Source organism: Mesitornis unicolor, unplaced genomic scaffold (assembly GCF_000695765.1).
Source record: "Mesitornis unicolor isolate BGI_N332 unplaced genomic scaffold, ASM69576v1 scaffold9581, whole genome shotgun sequence".
Taxonomy (NCBI): Eukaryota; Metazoa; Chordata; class Aves; order Mesitornithiformes; family Mesitornithidae; genus Mesitornis; species Mesitornis unicolor.
The window spans coordinates 2,211-17,252 of NW_010163112.1; the positions used below are offsets into that span (position 1 = coordinate 2,211).

The 15,042-nt window shown below is 39.5% G+C and overlaps 1 protein-coding gene across 1 annotated transcript in view; it reads right to left on the reverse strand.

The window, feature by feature from the left end:
* Positions 1-263: 263 nt before the first annotated feature.
* The window catches only part of API5 (apoptosis inhibitor 5), a 15,165-nt gene continuing 386 nt past the window's right edge, over positions 264-15,042 (reverse strand). The window contains exons 2-14 of the mRNA XM_010193825.1: positions 11,941-12,102; positions 10,282-10,375; positions 9,176-9,241; positions 8,656-8,807; positions 7,186-7,392; positions 6,544-6,648; positions 5,774-5,863; positions 5,043-5,224; positions 4,736-4,829; positions 4,175-4,231; positions 3,174-3,250; positions 2,703-2,839; positions 264-1,120 (exon numbers count right to left, since the gene is read on the reverse strand). Of these exons, the coding sequence (XP_010192127.1) occupies positions 1,041-1,120; positions 2,703-2,839; positions 3,174-3,250; positions 4,175-4,231; positions 4,736-4,829; positions 5,043-5,224; positions 5,774-5,863; positions 6,544-6,648; positions 7,186-7,392; positions 8,656-8,807; positions 9,176-9,241; positions 10,282-10,375; positions 11,941-12,102 (1,503 nt within the window). The 3' untranslated portion in view covers positions 264-1,040. The remainder of the gene's footprint in view (positions 1,121-2,702; positions 2,840-3,173; positions 3,251-4,174; positions 4,232-4,735; positions 4,830-5,042; positions 5,225-5,773; positions 5,864-6,543; positions 6,649-7,185; positions 7,393-8,655; positions 8,808-9,175; positions 9,242-10,281; positions 10,376-11,940; positions 12,103-15,042) is intronic.

The following is a 15,042-nucleotide window of genomic DNA, read 5'->3' on the forward strand; positions in this document are numbered from 1 at the left end:
CTCGAATTGAACTACATAGCTGGAATTTTTCAATATTACCCAAAATACAATTTTATTTATATATTTTTAAATGCAACTGTATTGGTAAAAAAAAAAACAAACAACCCAGAAAATGCAAAACAGAAAAACAACCAAACCAAACCCAACACTCAAGTGCCAACTAATCCAGAAACCTGCAAACACAGAGAAGAGCCACACAGCATAGCACTGCTACGGTCCAGCTCCAGCCCGTGAAGCTCAATCACTGCATCAGTCTTCACTCATTCCTGGAATAATTCTAGTCATTTATTGTTTTGTTCCTGAAATTTCACGGCATAACTATATGCACATATTCATACTGAACATTAAAAATTCGTTTGTAAAACATCACTTCTGCATTACAATGCACGGAGAAGAGTAAGATGTACAAACCAAGAACACCACGTTCTCCACATCTCTAAGTGAAAGGATTGCTTCATGCTACAAGCAAAATAAATTTCCATCCATGTTGCAAACTTTAAAAGAACAGCATGTCTCATTCAGTTCCATTTAAAAAAGTAAATCAAAGCAAATTTAACAATGATACTCTTCTCCACATATTGCAAAATATGGTTACAGATGAGGAAAGGATTACTGCAGCTGCTAAGCTTGTCTGACGCGTATCTCTGTAGTCATGCCTTTCCTGTCCATTACTTCATACATAAACTCAATTACACAGTTTCAGTTATGCAGTAGCTGATTTTTAGGTTAATATACAAACTGTCAAGATGCAACTTTTGACAAAACATTATGCTCTTTTCCAATTCTGAATAAATCCTGAAGACACTTCAAAAATAAGAACCCAAAACTGCTGACTGTAAGCATCCAAAAATACAGCTGTAGTTTCACTATGGACAAGTTGTAGTCCGTTAGAAAAGTAGATCATACATACAAAGGTATAAAGAACATTTAAGTCAGTCTCAGTGGAAGGCAGTCCTTGAACGAAACAATACTCCAAGCAAACTTGCCGAGTAGCACTTTCACTTTAGCCCTTCAGGGCCATGGAAGATTTAGCGGTTTACTCAGTAGATTCTTCCTCGGCTACGATTGCCACGGCCTCCCCAGCCTCTTCCTCGTCCTCCGCGGAAACCACCTCTTTGTTCTGAAAGAAAAGTATCATTTTTTTCTTAGAGGTTTTACGCTGTATACAGATGACAATTAAATAGCAATAAGTGGAGGTACTGAAGGCTGACATAAGTCTCTCAGGCTAATCCTGCTTAGATACCAGGAGATCTGAGTTATGCTTTGATAGTGGACCTCACCAATTGTAAAAGGGGGTCAGGAGAACTAGCCTCTCTAAACTAAACGTAGTCTTTCTGCATAACTGTCCCATTATTTTAGAACTATATTTGGGCTTATCCATTACCACAGAACTGAAAACTGGTCTAAAGAACTTCTTTAGGGTACCGAGCTCGTCCTTCTGCCCAATAACACCATGTCGATCTTGAGGTGTTTGACTTGCTCCTAGTGATTTTCTAAAGTGACAGAAACCCACAACTTTGTCATTCTATCTGTCCTTTTCTATCCTTAACCTTAAGTTATCACCAGCACACTTAAATTTTTTTGCTGGGCTTGTGTCTTAATTATATCCCATTAAAAATCTTAGATACAGGTGAATACCACACAAACTATTTGTATGCTGTAGAGCACATCTGATCACAGCAAAAATCCCCACTAATTTATTTATTAAAGTTTCTTCAGATTCCTTTGAAAATGTATCAAACTCTCATTCCTCTTCCATGCTTTCTCTTCAGGTACAGTCTTAAAATACAGGTCATATTAATCTACAAAGAGAACTGTGCCCTTATTAAAGAGTCCAGAAATCAAAAGCTGATCAGAGGCCTAAGCATCTTGCTAACAAGAAACAGTAGCAAGCAATAAAACATTTTTCGTTGAAAACTTCCAGTTTTCAGAACTGCAGGACTACAAGCTTATCTGAAGAGACGCAGGTACATCACCTGAAGTCTGCAGTAAGAAATTTGCAGAAGACTTTATATTTTCCTTTGTTTTATCTGAAAGACAGCGCTTTTTATCAGTTTTTCAACCTAAGGCCATGGGCAATAATTTGTCATAGCAGGCCATTTACCTGATGGGGGTAGGACCAACAAGTCTAGAGGGAAGGTAAGAAGAAGGGGTTGCAGCCATTTTTGTGCTTATTCATGCAGTCTGCAACTGCTCTCATGTGTTATCCAGAAATATGACTTGCAGAGAGAACCACTCTGACTGGGAGCACGAGGACATTGCTGTGTGTATGCACAGTGAACCTGGCAGTTCCCACAAGTTCTGGATCAGGTCTGCAGCATCAGCATTGGCTGTAATGGGAATTCAGCACAGGTCCATCTGAATGACAAGAGGCCCAACTCTGCCACTTGCAGAAAGTCGTGCGTCCAATGGGAAATTTGGGGCACGAGTGCTTTGTGTCATAATAGAGACCACAATAGTTCAATGACTAACTCTACGTATTTATCGGAACACTACTAACACTAACCTGCAAATGACACAGTTTACAGGCTGGTAACACTCAAACACTGCAATACAAAAACAGCTGGAAAGAGACCATTACACACAAAAAGTGGTGACAGTGCAATTTGATCTTCTGCAAATGCGATAGTAAATCGGCTTGTTTGTTCCCCCTGCCACAAAGCACAACTGTCATCAAAATTTCTCCCAGCTGCCTAACTTACCGTAAGAAAAACTACCCAGGTTACTGCTGTACTTTCCACTGGGAGGATTATATATTTGCCTGGCATCCCTTTTTGGTCCTGCCGAAGCTTTCTTTGGGGGCGAACTGGAGGTTGTATCTTCACTTGCTCTTTTTTGACTGACAAGAAAACAAAACCAGATCATTATACACCTGTGGTGACAAGTACAGGAATAGCAGTTCAGCCTCAAAAGATTAACTGCTGGAAGCTAGCAGCAGCTAATGAACATGTCCTGAGTAATACTTGAACAGAGGAAGTAAGCTAGCCTCCAGTTGATTCAGTCCAAGATTATCACCACATAGCCTTAATTCCTTCCAGTATTGATCTTATTTTTGGTTGTGAAACTTCTATCTTATGTGCTGTGTATATTATACACACACAGCCTGGGATCTTCATTTTGTAAACGGTGAAAATTAACATCACCATTTTCTGTTTTAAGGAAAAAACTCTTACCTTGCATCTGCCTTCTGTACTGGTTTCCAGGACAGTGTAACTGTACTTTTATAAGAAGGAGGAATGTGGAAGAGATCCTGTGGAGGCAAAATTGGACAGTTTATTCTACAGTTAAATTCATGTCAACTGCACTTCAAAATTTTAGGTACCTGCTAAGACTCCAGAATAACAGTTACTTTCCAATTTCTAATAATTTTAGAACCTTAACTCCCATGGCAGAGGGAGAAGACAGCAGCAGCCAACTGCCTTATCTGGCTGCCTTAGTCCATACGCTTTTCTAGGAAATGCAAAATTACCTCTGTATTAACAGAACAGTGTCTTACACTGACACATTATGCCTTCTCTCTCTCCCTTCACACATTAAACACCTTACAGCGAACCACGATGGCTTCTGCAGGGAGGCATCTGATATCCCTGCTATGATGGTAAAAGAGGCTTCTCAATACTGTGGGCACAGTTTTTAGCTTATTGTGGTGGATTGTGGGTGAGAGGCAGGAAGTGAGGGAAGAGTGGTTAGAAAAAAATCAGAATGATTTCAAAGGCTCTGGATGGAAGTATCTTTCTGCAGCCCGTTTCTCCTAGACTTTTTGGAGAAAAAGGTTTTGTATAGCAGCTTGCTTTGCCTCCTCCCTCCTTTACACTTCCTTGTGCCTCTTCAAACTATTGCTTACCCCTCCCTGCCACTGCAAGAAAGGGAAATTACAAGGAAAAAGGCTTGACCAGAATTCAGAGACCCTTAAAGGAAAATCTGCTACTGTGGGCAACCAGTGCTACAAAAAGGGCCTCAATACACTATCCCCACAGCAGCAGCAGCAGCGGCTAAGCAGCTTGCATAAAGAGCAGATTCATTCTCTTCAGAAACAGTAAAGCTGGCAACAACTCTGAGCTGGCTAACACTGATACACCAAATAACACAACACAGCTTAGTTCAAATCTATTCCTTTTTTCTGCATAGGTTACTCTAGTGTGTGAATTTACTCCTTCATTATGTGAGGACTTACCTTGATTAAAACATTGATGTTATTGGTTATTTTCAAGGCAACCACTTTAATCTTGTTCTGTAAAAATGAGAGAAACCACTGAACACCTACTATTCCAGTAGCTTTAAATTATGCCAACTGCATTTGATGAAGTTGTCTGAACGGTCTGCTCTCCCTAGGGAACTGCTACAGCAATGGCAATAGTGAAGGGTGCGTAAACTTTCAAGTTTTCATTGCAACTGTTTTTGATTGTTTGCAATTTTACACTGACTAGTTGATTTTCATGTTCCAGTGTACTTCCCACTGTATTTTTTTCCGCAATACACAGAAATTTTCCCTTCAAAACAAAACGCAGAGCACAGTTAAGCCAAATACACATGGATGCAGAGAGTAGCTAACAGTAGAAACTAAAATATCATCTTAGCTTGCGCAGCATCAGGTAAGACACAGCTCAACATATGATAGCAGTATTATTCCTTTAATCTATTTGCATGCTTACAACGGACTGCTGCCCATCAATGTATGCCAACGGTTATCTCTGTAGCACAATGAGAAAAGTGAGAATTCCTGACCAATACTTACCTCCTCTGTTTTCAACGCTTCTCCCGTTTTCCCTTGAAGGGCTAGACGAAGCTGTCGAATATATACCTGCAACCCTCGAGCAAAATACTGTAGCCTAAAAAATTTAAAAGCAGTCTGTTAATAAATTTTACATATTCCTATAAAATAAAAGCATAAGCAAAGGGAATTTGTCATCTCCTTTTTTCCCCCTTTAGGAGAAACATTCAAAACAAGTCTTCTAGCAATCGGATCTGTGCTTCTTTAGTATCCAGGCAATAATAATTTACACCTTCTATGAGAACTCCAAGATTTGCCTCTAAATGATTACCTGATTTTAAAATCTTTCAATTTCTCTGCATTCAGCTTGGCTGTGAGGAAGTCCGGAAGTTTACGACCCAGCTGGTGGAAGCTATACAATAAACACTCCACATAACTGAACTGCAACTTGGGCTCTTCACTGCCAGCATTTTCCCCATTCTCTGCTTCCTCTGGAGGAAGGGGCATATACTCCTAATGAACAGGAATGAAAAATAAATGCATCAGACACATTTATGCAGACTGACTGTTCTTGTGTGTTTGAACAACTTGCAGTGTTTGAACTGGAGGGTTTATTGATGCTGATAATTTAAGAAGTATCCCCTATCCCTACACTAACGTGATATGCTGCTGCATGAAGTCTTGGTGCTTTGCCTACACTTAAGTGACTTGACACCTCTGTCTCAGAGGAAATATTACAGTAGCACCACAGTAAGCAACAACAGACTGCACCAATGCTTCTGAAACAGTGTTGAATCTACTTAGAACTGTCAGTGCAGATACAGCCTTTAATGCGATCAACATGAGGCTCTCAGGACTCTAAAATTTAAAAAGAACAAAATCACACGAGAACGCTCTGAATTGCAAAATTATGTTTGACCTTACATCACGGACAGAGCTATCTTTGAAATACCCACTTTAGATAAATAGGATAAATAGATTAATGGATAAAAATAGCTTGTTTTGATGACAACTTTTCCCCCCCCTGGTGTTTTACACGAGTAAAAATTTAATTAGTCTTACCAGTAGTTTATCAAACAGCTTCTTCAAATTCGATTCAAGCTTTTCCATATCGCCACAAAATGAACTCATTTCAGCAAGAAGCTTCAAAACCTACACATAAAAATAGCTGGGTTTTCGTGTGTTAACTGAAAAGTACCAAAGCTTACCTTTCAACCTAAAAGCAATTATAACATCATTATGGCTGGCACAGTAGAGATCAGCTATTACAATTAATACCTCTACCCACCACCTAGAATACAAGGAAGAACATGCCCTGTTTTTCATGTCCTCAAAGAGAAACACAGGTTTGTGTCTAATCCCAACAAGCATCGTTAGCCAACAAGTAAACAAAACTTTGTCTCCCCCATCTGCAGCGCAGCTGCACCGTCAGAGATTCAGAGATCTAACTGAAGCTGCAGCACCGATTAACATACACAAAATTACAGATATTAAGCCACTCCCTTAGGAGACTAAATTAGCACAAGCCACGTAACAGTAACTTCAGTAAATGCCGAGTTCTTAAAAAAAACAGACAGTAGTATAAAAATTATTACACCCATCTACTTATTCTAGCCTTGCTAGCTCGGGACAAATGACACATGCTTTAAAAGGCAATGCTCAGTCATGCCTCAATACAGCAAACATTTTTTCTAATGTAGTTAGTTTTCCTCCAAGCCAAGAGTTGAAAACCACTTGAGAAAGGAATCTGCCTTTTAAAAAATAGCTGTCTTCAGCTAAGATGCCTTTTTTTTTCTTTGCACAATTTGAAAGACATTTTAGCTTTGGCTTACCTCTAACTGGATATCAAGACCCTCCACTGGAGTAGTCAAAGAACTCAGGTTCGGCAGAACATGCTCACAGAAGTAAGTGACAAATTTTGTGGAATGAACATTTTTCTGCAAAAAACACGACACATTACTCAGGCTACTCAGAGTTTGAAGGAGTTAAATGTTCTTCCCCATCACTCTGCTGCCTACCACAGAGCTGTAATACCTCAAAGCTTTACTAAACCTCCCTTTGACTCCTAAAATGCAGAGATCCTTCCAGGTACCTTAAACTCAGAGGCCGTCTGCAAGAGGGACTGAGGAGATTGCCTGTAGTCCAAGAATAGGCCTTGGCCTTTAAGGGCCCCAATTGCCTGGCACTAGATTTGAAATAATCAAACTCATACATGTAAGAACCTGATGTGAGAATCTTGTTATAATTCACTGCAACATCTTAAATTTGAAAGAAAATGTTAAAGAGCAGAGATTAACACAAAAGCCCTTTGTATTTTGAAGCTTTAAGGATGTCTTCCAACATTCTAATACGTTAGAAGCTAAAGCTGTAGAAGTACTGATGTGCTGTTGTTCTAACAATCATTAAGAACACCAGAGAAGCTACAGCCATTAACTTTCTACAATATTTCTCATGCAAAGCAAATAAATACATACTGAGAAGAGTGGCACTGCCTGCCGAGTACACTGTAGAAGTCTGTCCACGCAATCCGGATCAGATGGATTGAAAGTTTGTTCCAGGTCAGCTTGTTCGGCTACCAGCTCCACTAGTTGTTGCCTCCCACTTACTGTCTGTAGGCTTTTTAATCCAGACAATATTTTCATGAACAGAACAAATTCCTCACCCGTCACGTCTTCCAGCACCTTAACAGAACACCAGAAAACATATTTCTATGGTTTGCAAACCTCCATGGAGGTTTGCAAACCTCCAAGTCAAACCTACTTGATCTAGCTATTCAAAAACACAAGTTTAAAGGAACACGTGGAAACATGCAATATAATTGTATGCATCTCCACATTAAAGTAACTGCCACGAAGCTGTGCATAGGAAATGTTACTTTTCTTAAGAACAAATTTATTATCTAACAAAATCCTATGCTTCAGGCACAATAAACATTAAAATAGTATCTACTCATTATTGATTGTTTTAATACTTTCTGTAGCTTGGGGAATGCACAGGAATCTCACAAAATTCAACAAAGACAAATGCAAAGTCCTGCACCTGGGATGAACAAACTTCCCTGCATCAACACATGTTGGGGACCTGCTGGGGAACTGCTTTGCCGAAAAGACCCTGAGGGTTCTAGGGGACAGCAGGCTGAACTTAGGTGTCAGCAGCATCCCTTGGGTGACAAACGGTGTCCTGGGCTGTGACAAGCATAGACTGAGGGAAGCAGAGGGACTGAAGATTCTCCTTTGATATACCCTTATTAGATGAAATCTAGAATATTGCATCTAGTGCAGGAAGTTGCTGATAAGCTTTAGAAAGCCCAGCCAAGAAGGTGATCAGTGTCTAAAGCACACGACACTTGTGAGGACAACCTAAGGAAACTGGGCTTTTTCAGCTTAAAGGTATAAAGTCATAAAGGGCTGAGGCAACATTACACAAATCTTCCAATACTTAAGAGCAAGTCACCAAGAGTAGGAGCCAGGTTCTTTACTGAGTTGGACAGGCCGAGAGTGAGACAATGGTACAAAACTGAAATGGGAGGTTCCAAAAATAACGTTGAGGACAATTAAACACTGGAGCTGGTTGCCCAGACAGTACGTGAAATGTCCACCCTTGGAGGCTTTCAACTTTGCCCAACTGGACAAAGCATGGAGAAATCTGATGTGAATTCAGCTGAGCATGATTCACTGAGGTGATCAGTTGCTCAAAGTCCCTCTCCAGCCTGAATGATTCTAATAAAACTTGCTCTACAAAGTGAAAAGAACCTAGCATTATTTTAACATTCTCACAAAAAAATGCTGCAAAGTTTGGATTGTAGCAGAATAGGATAACTAGAAGACTGTAGTTGTACAATGCTTAACTCTACATGTGGTTTAAACAAACAGACCTCCAAAGCAACGTCAGTGACAAGGGATGGTTTAATAACACTTAAGTTTGCACTGAAATAAGACACTCACCTTCTTTGATTCAGTCAATATGAACTCTTCTACCTCCTTTGTCATCACCTCCTCAGGCAGGGTTTTCAGTTTTGTAGAGAGGAACTTGATGGCTCGCTCTCTCACGATGTCCTCTCCCTGAAGAATTTGACTGAATAAGCCTCCCAAAGTCCCTGAATGGAGAACGAATCAGGAAATGAAAGTTACTGTAGGAAAGCTGAGCCTTTTATGCAGAAGAAAGAAGTTCCCTCCTGCAAGACTCCATGACACGTTTTAAAATAACTACTATACTAATTTTTCACACAAATTTTATACAATTTTCATTTAGCTTGTTGTAAGAATCCACATTCTTTTATTGGTCTGTATAATTCAGATCCACAATTATTGAAAACTTCAGTATCGTTTGTAAAACCAAACAATAAGTGTATGTCTTTAACTTTTGCATTGTACTAAGACAACACAAAATTTGAGTCCTGTTCCGATCCTACCAGAGATTGGGAAGTATTAATAAAAGACATTTATAGAAAAATGTGACCTTTACCTTTAGCATCCATCTTAAATATACTGAGCAAAGCATTGTTCACCAAATTGAATTCCGCAGAATCATCTGAAGAGAGAAAAAACCCCTGATATGCATATCCTTGAAATGCAAACATAAGAGCACAAAACCAAACGATTTGTCCTATCTCACAAGAAGTATTGTAGCCTCAGCATTTAATTGTAAACAATGTAACTTGTATTTTTAACGACTAGGGAAGTAGAAAGCTGTGATTACGAAAGCAGAAAGGAAAACAAAAAGCTATTTGCCCCTTCAAAACTTTTGCCACTCCCTGACAAAATTTTAACATTGGAAACTTGATAGGAATGAAAACTTTAAGGGAAGTTATTGATCAATATAGTTAACAACTTTAAGGAACAGCTGAATAAACAAGCTGACCTTTACTAAATTAAAGTAAAATAAGTAGTTATTTCTTTTTAAACTCTTAAGTAATCTACTTATCCAAGTATTTCTAGGTGGGAGAAACAATTTTCCCCTTGAACTAAATGGAGAAACGTTTAAGTCTCAACACCAAAAAAGTATCTTCTGAGAAGTCTAGAGACTTCATTGCATATTTTTAATAGAAATTTGAACATCTATTATTTAGCACTCCATAACCTCCTGAGATTAAAAAATACATACAGCATATTAAATTTTGAATTAAATATTTTGTACCAAAAATGCATTGTATGGAAGAAAATGCCTTCAGGATTTTTAAAGTTCCTGAACATCTGGGTTAAAAAGTCAGTAACTCTTATTCAGAAGGCAATTTACTGCAGTCCAAACCTGCAGGAGTGTGTTTTGTTTTTTGTTTTCTTTCTCCTTTTAGAGATGCTTTTGGAGAACTTGAATTTTAAAAAAGTTACATTTAAAAGAAAGATTTTCAGTTTAGATTAGCATACTTAGTGACACTTCAGGAGAAGTAGCAGTGTAACTGTAGAACAAGTATAAAGGAGGAAGAAAAGAGCAGAAGCCAGGCATGAATGGCACTGGCACAGACTGCTTTGTAACAAATTATGAGTCAACAGAAAACGTTTTAGAGAACAAACTGTGTACATTTTCAGGTGTGTCACCAGGAGATCAGCCGGAAAATTACCCATGTCTCCTACCTGACTGTAGAAGCTGGGTCAGTATGTCTGCTACCCGAGGAAGATTATCTCCAGTGGCAAACTGAGGCAATTCCTTGATTGCTTGTCGCCGGATCTGTCAAAATTGTGAGTGTCATGGAGATGAAAAAATGTTAAAAATCAAAGTAATAATTAAAAAATAAAATGAGGCAATTCAACTACCAAAGTTTGGTAGAAAAACCAGCCAAATTTGAGAAAATGACCACATATTCTTTTAACATGAGTATCATATTCAGAAAGCAACGCTCAAGTTTCAGACTTTGATGGCAGTCCAAACTTTGTATTTGCTATAACACTACTATGACGAAAAGAATGTATTGTTCTTAGACCTAAGCAGCACTGGAGAAAAAAAATTCAAACAGTACCTCCATTCACAGAATCGTAAAATATTAGGAGGACCCTGAAAGCTCATCCAGTCCAATCCCCCTGCCAGAGCAGGATCACCTAGACCAGGTCACACAGGAACATGTCCAGGTGGGTTTTGAATGTCTCCAGAGAAGGAGACTCCACAACCTCTCTGGGCAGCCTGGTCCAGTGCTTTGTCACCCTCACAGTAAAGAAGTTTTTCCTCATGTTCAGGTTGAACCTCCTATGCTCCAGCTTGCACCCATTGCCCCTTGTCCTGTCATTGGCTGTCACTGAGAAGAGCCTGGCTCCTTCCTCCTGACACTCACCCTTTACAAATTTATAAACATTAATGAGGTCACCCCTCAGTCTCCTCTGCTCCAAGCTAAAGAGACCCAGCTCCCTCAGATGCTCCTCATAAGGGAGATGCTCCACTCCCTCCATCATCTTTGTGGCTCTGTGCTGGACTCTTTCAAGCAATTCCTTCTTGAACTGAGGGGCCCAGAACTGAACACAATATTCCAAATGCGGTCCCAGGGCAGAGTAGAGGGGAAGGAGAACCTCTCTCAACCTACTCACCACACCCCTTCTGATACACCCCAGGATGCCATTGGCTTTCTTGGCAGCAAGGGCACATTGCTGGCAATTCAATCATTAATTTGATCAAAAAACCAAAGGGCTGAAATCTGTGTTTATTAGTCTTATTTGGTAACAGGAATGATGGTTTTACAGGTGTGCATACGGCAGTGATAAAGTCTAGGTTTTGTTCCCAGCACTGACAGAAATCCTTGAATGATTGGCCCAAATCAACTAACAAATGTGATAACCGAAGGTACTTCAAAGGTACAGCTTCTATTAACACTGCAGAAAGCACCATGAAGTATCTCAAGACTTCTGTGAGAATGATACATTCATAATCATCCCCATGGTTCTCAGGTGCAAAAAAAGTTCTCTTGCCTCCCAGCAGGATTCATTAGAATCAATTACCACAAAGTGCTGTTTGAAAGGAAGAAAATAGATAGATATTAAAATAAACTGTATCTAAGTTTCTTTCTACAGAGCTATTCCTTTTATCAATGACGTGAGTGAAAAAGACATGAAAACTGGTATACTGTTCCCATACCATCACACAATAGATTCTTCTATTGCAGGAATACAAGTATTAACTTTTCCAAAGACCAACCCCCTTCCCTCCCAAAAGATATACCCTAAAAACAAAAAAAGAGAGAGAGAGAAAAAAAGAGTAACATAATATAAATTAAACGTATCAACTTGCTATAAGGTTCTTATTCTTACAGAAACATCTTCATCCTCACAGAGGTCCAACTGGGCATTGATAGCTGAGTCAGCCAGCTCAGGAAAATGCTTGAAGAACTTGGGAATAAACTGGGCTGCAAGTCTCTTCTCCTTGGCACCTCCTTTCACGCCATCCAAGATCGCCTGGTACGCATCCTTATGCTGAAAGGGGAAAACCAGAATACATAATCAGAAAAATCTTGGGGTACTCTCAAGACAAGGAAAGGATTTTTTTTCTCTCCCATTCACTTAATCTATTTTATATTATGCAAGCTTCATACAAAGACATAAATTTCTCTCTTAGACCAAGATAACTGTGCCAATTTAGTAAAATTTGCCTCCACTGACTGGTTTTTACTGTTATCCTGGTTCCTGTCTGTTCTTGTGCTTACTGTTCAAACTACCAGCCCTAAGGCTAAAAACTCTTGCACAGCACTTGTGATTGGATTAGTGCACACTCAAGGAATTACATGATCACCTTCACTCAGCTTGGGCAGTTTTTCAAGGCGTTTCTGCCTTCTGTCTGCTCTTTCATTGTCTCTCAAGCGGAGGTTACCTCTCCCAGCAACTGTGTTACTGGCATAGAACATGAATTATTTTTAAAGCATATTGTGCTAAAGCATCTTCCAAATCTATTCAAGTGGTTAACTTAATCTGACATAAAACATAGTTCTTAAAAGATCTGTTAACAGAGAGAGACTAGAGACAAAAAAAGAGAAATTTCCAGTTGAAATACAGAAGCAAACGCTTCAGCAACAGAGTAGAAAGTTCTTTAGCTGCTCCAACTAGAACCACACAAGTGTTTCTGATTCTGTGCGTGCAGGATTGAAACTTTAGAATAAACTGGTCTTTGCTGTGTTAGCTATGTGTTTGGGAAATAAATGTCAGCATTATTAAGATGCTAGCAGAAATCACAACCTTCTATCATTAATTTTCTTCATGGTTGTGAAAAGAATGTTTTAGACAACTTATCCTACTTTGAATGGCAACATCAAGAGCACAGGACACTTCATTTGCAAAAACTTTCCCAGAGCTACATATATCATCACCCTAGCCTACAGAAAAGTTCATCCATAGCAAGTAAAGATACTAATTTACAAAGTGGTACGCTGCACCAATCCCCTCTACAGTTAGCTGTACTTTAACATTCAGCATCAATGCTCCTTAAACACCCCTCACACCTTGCTGACAGCTCTCCGTGCTGCCAGATTCTGCACTGGGCTGGGACACTGATCTGGAAAAAACACACTTAATGGTTGCTTTTCAGCTGACCCACATCCCCATTCAGTTTGCTCTGTGCCAGCACAGCACGCTCACCAGCAAAGGCAGGAATGAGGCAGCCCAAACAAACAATGAAAGACACATTACTACAATCACAGGTTCTCAGACTGCATGTTAAGAACAACATTTTTGTGGAAGGAATTACTTAAACTTAATACCTATCAAGAAAGCATTCATATATACAGTAGCTTGTGTTATATGAATCTGCATTACCGTACACTAACTACTCCTATCATCTAGGCAAAACACAGCTCAGGCAGGAGTTTGTTTTACCCTGCAGCTGGCAACACTGAATGCTCAAGAAAACGCCGGCAACTGCAGAACCAGTGCGATCCTTCAGTTTTGCATATTTACTCCCAATTTGTAACACAGGAATGTCCTAAGCCAGAGACACTGTCCAGACCTTTAATTTTAATAACTGTCAACTGACCAATCATCCACTGATTTCTCTAGATTAGTTCTTGAACTGATTGATACTCTGTAAAGTCCTGTGACAAGTTACACAACGTATCGTGGATAAAAGTTCATCTTCCTCTTTATTTTAAACTTGCAGAAAGTTTGTATGCCAGGAATATAGCATCAGAAAAGTTCACTGATGAACAATCCAGCAAGATATACTAATTACAAGGGCACTATCTCCGGTTCTGGAAGCCCATAAGCTGCAAAGAGGAAAAACAGAGTTAACCAAGAATCATCATTCTGTACTCACCCTCAGAGGTTCTTACACATCTGCTATTGAGCTTACAGGCTGCAATTCCTAACTTCACTGAAGTTTGTTCTGTCTAAGAAGGCCATTCCTGTCTTACAAAAGCTACCCTCAACAGTCAAAATGATGATGGACTATGTATTTGAAAATGGCACAGTAATGGCATCGGTTTTATTCTGCATCTCTCCCCATAGTTCCCAACATTTTAATTATATTTTTGGTTGGCTCTGAGATGCCACTTTTGTCGGCAAGGATGCCTTGTTTCACTACAGCATAATTACTCAAGCAAAGCGCACAGTCTTGAATTAAAAAGGAAAAACCTTGTTTTAAAAACAAACACACACGATATTATTTGTTCTCTTAAAAGAACTTGACAAACGACCTCGTACAGTATTATCCAGTTTAAAATCCACTGATAGGTACATACAAAGCTACTTTCTTATGTACATTACAAACAAAAAACCCCAAAGTATTTTTTGCTTTTTCAGGTAGCCATGCAGTAACATGAGAGCCTAATGCAACTCAAAAACCAGTTTAACTAACTGTAATGTTTTGTATTCGTAATACACAAAGTCATCCTCTTTTTATGAATAATTCAGTAATGGTATAAACAAACAGCAGATCTTGCCAGAATTTTACAGGTAAAAATCTCCTTCAGCCATGAGAATCGACTTTCCATTCTTGTTTTGAGAAAAAAAACCAAACAACCTCAAAGAAAAAAAATCCCAAAGGCTACAGGCAGTTATCAAACCATAACAGACTTCAACTTTCTCCAACAAGCCTTTTAGCAAGATTGCCTGCCAGAAGCTCTCTGGATCTGCAAGTGCAGATCAGATCCGGGATCAGATCTGGATGACTACCCGTGTCCTCTTTAAGGCCTGAATCCGCCAGGCGAAACTCCCCGCCCCCATGCAAAAAGCAGTCTGACTCTAGCAAATAACTAGTTAATATCCGCGACGCCACGTTTAAAGAGAGCTGCCGACAGGACGGGAGGAGAAAAATGCTGCAAAAGCGACGAGAGTTGCTCCCGTCCCTGCAGAACCGCAAGTGCGAAGCTCATCTCTATTCGCTCTCCACCACCTCCACCACGGGTCGTGAGGAAACCTACACCGGGA